General features: G+C 35.5%; 1 protein-coding gene across 1 annotated transcript in view; it reads left to right on the top strand.

The window, feature by feature from the left end:
- LOC110454153 (growth factor receptor-bound protein 2-like) overlaps nucleotides 1-7284 on the top strand; it is a 32637-nt gene extending 25353 nt beyond the window's left edge. Inside the window, exon 6 of the mRNA XM_021503529.1 lies at nucleotides 1226-7284. Within this exon, the coding sequence (XP_021359204.1) occupies nucleotides 1226-1393 (168 nt within the window). The 3' untranslated portion in view covers nucleotides 1394-7284. The remainder of the gene's footprint in view (nucleotides 1-1225) is intronic.
- Nucleotides 7285-7594: the final 310 nt, after the last annotated feature.

Below are 7594 nucleotides of genomic sequence, written 5' to 3'. Positions count from 1 at the left end.
AAAATTGTGAATTTCTTGACCCTGGGGTCTCACGTTTTCCCCTGGGGAGGGGGTAAACTTTACTATAGTTTATATAGGGAAATCACATTTTGGACCAACATTTGTTTAATTTCCATTGGAAGTAATTCAATTTAGGTTAGCATTATCAGTATTAGGTAGCAGTTTGATAGTATGCGCATATCAGCCCTGACTGACCCCCTGGGTTGATGGGTGGGGCCAAAAAGAGTTAAATTGACTGAAATTTCAAAAATCTTCTTTTCAAGACCCAGATATGGTAGAATCAAATACTCTTCATAGATGGAAGGGTCTCAAGGTGCTTTACCAAAATTGTGAATTTCTTGACCCTAGGGTATCATGTTTCCCCCTGGGGAAGGAAGGAGGGGGGGGCAAAATTTATTATGGTTTATAATGGCAAATGATACTTTGAATATTGCATGTTAATAACTTGATTGGAATTATAACCTTGAGTTGACAGTTTGATACTTTGAAAATTTTGAGCCAGCCCTACCCCCAATGGCTGTAGGGTGGGGCCCAAAGGAGTCAGTGTGCTAAAATTTCTTCATTTTCCTTGTTTAGAATCAGAGGTACTAGTTTCAAATATGTTTTAGTCTGAAATCTGTATGCTAGATATTGAATAAGGTAGTTTTATTGGGTTTTTTCACTTTGAATAATATTTCTGTACATGTTAAAAACAAAATCAACTCTCTGTATAAATATATCAGGTGACCGTTAAGGCCCATGGGCCTCTTGTTTACACCATAGTATGATAACATTGAGGTCTACATCTGAATTGATTTTGATGATCATCAGTCAAGATTAAAGGGTCAAAAGTCATCATTCATGGACAAAGGGTCTGCCCATAGTAAAATGCTTCTGTACTAGATATCTCTTGAATCCCTGGCCACATTTAGTTCATGTGATGGTAATATTGAATTGCACATCTGTGGTGGTGATAAGGGTAAAGGCCAAAGGAATCAGACTTTATTTTTTTATTTTCAAACTTCAATTACAATAGATCATCTCTCATTTTGCAATGAACACATTTCATGGTGGCAATTTTCAAATGTATTTTAAACATTGAGTATGACACATTACCGAAGATTTTGATCATGTTTTATGAATTCCTGGGGAAGTCCAATGTTGCCTAATCAAAAGGAAAAAGTCCCATTTCTCCACAGTGAGAACCGTTTTGAATTCAGTATAAAATGTGTGTATTCTGTTACAGGTGACCTGTATGTACGACTTCAAACCAGTGGACGATGATGAGTTACCGTTTTCTAAGGGTGATCAGATTGAGGTGGTCGAGAAAGACATTGTGGATTCTTGGTGGAAAGGGAAAAACTTGAGCACAGGAAAAATAGGACTTTTCCCCATCAATTATGTCAAGAAGTAAAAACGAAGGAGTGTGATTTTAAATGTTTGTTTTAAGTGTAATCATTCTTGAAAACAAGAAAATATTTACTTTGCTTGAAATGTCTTCATCAAGTACAAAGGTACGGTATCTGGTTGATTCTGATCCTTGACTCTAAGGTAATTTGTAAGAGCATATTGTGATGAAATGTAAGCAATCTGGTAGTACTTAAGTTGTGTGAGCTGAGTAAACAATAACACAGGTAAACACTGTCTGTGATAATATATCAGCCTGTATGTCACCGCTCGGAGTGTTGTTATGTGATATTGATCTGTATGTCACAGCTCCAGTGTGTTGGCTCCAGTGTGTTGCTATGTGATAATGTATCATCCTGTATGTCACAACTCCAGCATGTTGCTATGTGATAATGTATGGGCCTGTATGTCACAGCTCCAGTGTGTTGCTATGTGATAATGTATTGGCCTGTATAACACAGCTCCAGTATGTTGCTATGTGATTATGTATCGGCCTGTATGTCACAGCTCCAGTGTGTTGCTATAAAAACGGTTTCATTGTCACACTAGTGAATTACAGGTAATAGGTTAAAGAAAGAACTTAGGATTGTAAAGTGTGTATATGCACCTGGACATGTCCATGTGATTTGAGTTCAAAATCTGATTTTGGTATTCAAAGCAGAAACATTTATAAATCACTCTGCCTAAATAGAAAATTACTGTTAAACTTGTTACTGTGCTACCATTTTCCACTGACACTGGACTATAAAGAAGTTGGCAGTATATAAATGAAGCCCGATGAAGAAATTGATACAGAAAAGGGACCTTGTAATACAAGTTAAAGGGGACCATTATAACAAGGATTTACGGTACAGGGTTTAAACATATTAATCGTGATGATTTCTATAAAATAGTTAATGAAATGTTTGCTGTTTGTGAAACTTTCAACTGTGATACCATCCTGACCACCCTTTGTAAAAGATGTATCAATACACTCTTACTTTATACAAAACTTATTGGAGGTTTAACAATTTGTATATGTTGCAAGAGTGGTAATAGTGAGTTTTATTTCATTTGGAGGTACATGTATTAGTTATTTATGTCATAACAAGTTTAGATAGACAGTTTCTAAATTAGTCAGTACTCCAGAAAATTAGACACAAGAGTAGATAAATTAGGCTGTTCCTGAAATTTAGATGCAAAAGTCCTTTTTTATGTCATTTGTGCATCCAGTACAATTGTTATAATGAAACCTGTTATTTTTCCAGGGTGACATATTTTAGACATGTCTTATTTTATTTACAATATGGCCCTGCATTTATACATATGTACAACATGCTAAGAATACAAACATAAAAGTCATACATTAAATATCACAGACTATACAAGTGAGTCTTAAAAGCCTTGCACTCCAAAAACCAAAAGTAACATTTGAGAAGTGATTGAAATATACTTGATCCCAAAAGTTTTGTTAGCATGTGGGTTGTTTATGGCGTCACACAATAACTATAACCGAACTAGATTACCAGGTCTAGGACTAGAACCACTAGTGTCCACGTACCTTCAGCTATAGTCGAGCTGTGAGAAATATTTATACATAAACAGTTCACATTATAAATACTGTTTGAAACATCAAGTCATAATATTTTTTCTATATTTAATGGTTTCTATAAAAGTTGAATATAGAAGGTGTAAGATATATTTGTTATGTTTGATAAAGATTATATATCCTAAACCTTATATGTATATAAATGTTCATTGTATTCGTGAAGTCTTCGTTCGTAGATGCTGAAGCTTCTACAGCCGTCATGCACTGCTTTCCTCTTCTACCAGCTGTTAGACATTGACAACTCTCTTCATCAATACGCTTACACCAGGGTGTATTCACTCACTTCTCCCACCTGTTAGACATTGACAACTCTCTTCATCAAAATGCTTACACCAGGGTCTATTCACTCCCTTATACCAGCTGTTAGACATTGACAACTCTATTCATCAATACGCTTACACCAGGGAGTATTCACTCACTTCTACCACCTGTTAGTCATTGACAACTCTCTTCATCAAAATGCTTACACCAGGGTGTATTCACTCCCTTATACCAGCTGTTAGACATTGACAACTCTATTCATCAATACGCTTACACCAGGGTGTATTCACTCACTTCTACCACCTGTTAGACATTGACAACTCTCTTCATCAAAATGCTTACACCAGGGTGTATTCACTCACTTATACCAGCTGTTAGACATTGACAACTCTCTTCATCAATACGCTTACACCAGGGTGTATTCACTCGTTTGTTTGTGTTGTATTATATAAGTACACTTTTTTAATAGGGTCAAAATATGTAATTATATTGTATTAATTTTCATCAATTTATTTTTGACATTTTAATTTTTGCTTTATATAGATAATCAGGTTTCATTCACAGAGGAACATTTGGAAGATCAATATGCAGCGCTTTTAGAGATCGGTGTATTTATCATGCCTCATACAGCTGTTATAGCTGTCTCTGTTCAATACCAAAACTTGTTATAATCCCACACCCTATAATACCAGTACCTAGCAATGGATGAATCTCTGTGTCAAATATTATACCAGTTAGAATTACAGAATAGCAGTGATGCTAATCTGCAATGTCATTACCCAAACCATATAGTAAAGTTTTTAAAAAATTTAAGAATTTTTCAAAAATAGGTCTTATTCATAAAAAAAGCATTGTTTTCTTGAATTAACATTGATCATCAGTGTTACCACTAACCCACAAAGAAACGCGAGCTGTATGATGTAGCTGTACTACAAACTACATTGTAATTTGTAGGTTAGACTTCACTACATTATAGGTTAGGCTTCCTGTGAGATATGGGTACCAATAATATAGTGTTAGTATACAGATGTATACCTACATAGAGGTTTACCTACAGAATACAAGTGTCCAATGATAATGAATCGATGGTAATATACTGATAAAGGATTTTTCCATACACTTTGTTAATCTGTTCCCGAGGTGGTTCTTTTCCCCGGCAGTTTGCCATATTTTTGTAAGATAATATATGTTTTTTCCACTGGCTACCTGACACATAAAAACCATATGTAAGTAAATGCACTGTATGTTTCTGTAATATAATGTAACATTGGTGTGGTTTCAGTTTAGATACTTCAGTAATATTACCTATTGTAGTGGGGAATTCGTGTATTATTATGTAGTAAACCTCAATGAGGTATTAATATTATCTATTGTAGAAATTATAATATTGTTATCAGGTAAATGTCTATGGGAAAGTTAGTTAACATCATATGACTAAATATTTTCATTCTCTTATATTTTGTTTTTAGGTTGAGGTTCTGAACAGGACATTTTGTCTGTTATGGTATCAAATAACTTCTCTTCAAGAATTGTATGACAGATTTAACTAAATGTTACATTTAATATGAGAGGTATGATCAGGGATGTGACGTATCACTGAAAAATATATCCTACACTAAGGAAAGTCAATTGATCACTAGGAGAGCATGTCACCCCTTGAAAAACATTTTAGCGGTAGGGGCTTCTCTGTTCCCCAAGAACTACGTACACAGATATTTGGGCTGTTCCAAAAATCGTCCTGTCTTTCAGAAATGCTGGTACAAAAACAATTGAAGGGATGTAAATTTGGTCTTCACTGGTCGAAATACAAAAAACATACACCATTTATTGACTTTGTCATGTTAGCTTAGCTGCTTCTGCTTTTTTTGTTAAGAATTAAAATCAATTAATATTAGATATGTTTAGCTGACCTTGTACAAAGTACTGTTATGTGCTGATGTGGTGCTTTGTCTGTCGTCGGTCAACTTTTGCTTTAAATAACTTTTTCCTCCTAAACTAAAAGCAAAATTCAACCAAAGTTTGATGGCAGCATCCTTACCCCATGGGGATAAAAAATATCTAAAAACAATAGGGTTGACCTTCCTTTGGGCTGAAGGATGGGTCAAATTAGTTCTTTTACTTTTATAAAGCCAATGAAGATCAAATTTTATACAAATGGAGGGACTGACCCTCCCAAGGAACAGAGTTAAATTTGCTGTTCTGATTTGATTTCAACGCCCTCTTCACAAAAATTACATGACAGCTTTCCATCAAATTGTGAAGATAGCATTGTAAGCCCACTGGGATGCTTAACCTACATTCTAAGCCCACTGGGATGCTTAACCTACATTCTAAGCCCACTGGGATACTTAACCTACATTCTAAGCCCACTGGGATGCTTAACCTACATTCTAAGCCCACTGGGATGTTTAACCTACATTCTTAGCCCACTGGAATGCTTAACCTACATTCTAAGCCCACTGGAATGCTTAACCTACATTCTAAGCCCACTGGGATGCTTAACCTACATTCGAAGCCCACTTGGATGCTTAACCTACATTCTAAGCCCACTGGGATGCTTAACCTACATTCTAAGCCCACTGGGATGCTTAACCTACATTCTAAGCCCACTGGGATGCTTAATCTACATTCGAAGCCCACTAGGATGCTTAACCTACACAATAATGGGGTGTACGGGACCAGTTCAAAAGTGTGTCTGTCTTAGCAGAACAACATCTGTTTCTGTTTTAAAAAGACTTGGCAGTTTGCAAGTTTGGCAGTAAATCCTGGGTATAAAAATATTGCACAAATAAAAATGATAACATTCTTTGGGGAATGTGGAGGGAGGGGCACCTATGAAAAGGGTAAAAGGGGACCAAGTTTGGTGATTTGCTTCAAACAATTTTTCATAAACTACTTGGCAGGTTCCAAATATATTTATGTACAAATAAGGTGACTAACATACTTAGGGCTACCCTCCCAAATCCAAAAAAGCCAGGTGAGTGAACCAAGACCATTGGGTCTCTTGTTCCATACCAAATGCTTGTTTTCATCAACACTGGACCATGACAATAATTTTTTAAATGAAAAAGTCTTACTTGCATCTGTTACAAACACATGTTACACATTTAGCCACCCGATATAACTGGGTGTCGTTTGACCCCATACTACGCCATAAAGTTTCTGTTAGACAATCAGAACCTATGTTCAAATACCCTTGATATGAAACATTTTATTTAAAAGTTGAAACAAATCGACAGATTGCTTTGTTTGAGATGGGTATGTGCCCATGATGGTATAATCAGTTATATGTAATATGTTTGCGTGGATGGTTATGCATCACGACTACATGATCACCAGTGTATATGCCAGTATAGGTTTTAAACGCTTTTCAATAATCATCATGATTATCATTGATAGAATTATGTCGGCAAACTGTCGTAACCATGGTTTTCTTTAGAACATTTTCATTAATCTGTTGAGAAAGTGTCAAATTTGTTCTTACTGTTTATGATATAAACTAAGTATCAAGTTATTTTGTCAGAAGGAAGATAGAATCAGAAAGTGAGAATATTATGTATTTAACAATAGACCTGTGTATCTCCTGTTTGAACTATTGCATTTGTATTAGTTCTCAAGGAAAAAGTTCTGTGCGGACAATTTAACATGAAACTTGTTTATTAGTGAGATTACCGTATCCTTTCCATTATTGACATGTAGTCTGCCTTGCCCCTGATGATGAACTGGTAGATGAGAGCTGTTGGGCTAAATATGGCAATGAAAGCATTAATTAGTCATGAGTATGCACATGCATTGTAAACTGCTTTCAAAAGACAAAGTATGCTTATTTTTGTAATTGGTTTTTATTGACCTATGACTACATGTATGGTATATATATCTGTCAGGATTTATTGACCTATGACTTCATGTATGGGTATATATATCTGTCTGAATTTATTGACCTATGACTATATGTATGGTATATATATCTGTCAGGATTTATTGCATTGTTGTAACAAAAGATATGTCATCAATTCTACGTTTCGCAGAAATAAATTTGTATGCTATTAGTTGTGGTGTTTGAGTTTTAAACCCCAATTCACCGAAATTCAAGAATTTTTTACTTGTCATTGGAAACAGTTTCCAGAAATGTACATTTTGGTGCACATTTGTGTTTCTGGAGTGTGTACTTGTTCAGATTTGATCTCCAAACTTCCTGGACGAGCCAATCACACTGCAAAGAGATACCTTGAATATTTGTATGCCCCTGCCATAAAAAGGGGGGCATATAGTGTTGCCCATGTCCATCCTGTTCTGTTGTGTCCCGATTCAGTGTAAACACTTAGCAACTTTATTCTTTCACAGATTTTTGTCAAACTT

This window comes from Mizuhopecten yessoensis, unplaced genomic scaffold, assembly GCF_002113885.1.
Source record: "Mizuhopecten yessoensis strain PY_sf001 unplaced genomic scaffold, ASM211388v2 scaffold7695, whole genome shotgun sequence".
Lineage (NCBI taxonomy): Eukaryota > Metazoa > Mollusca > Bivalvia > Pectinida > Pectinidae > Mizuhopecten > Mizuhopecten yessoensis.
Note: the sequence above shows the minus strand (reverse complement) of the source record. Positions and strands in the feature narration are given on the sequence as shown.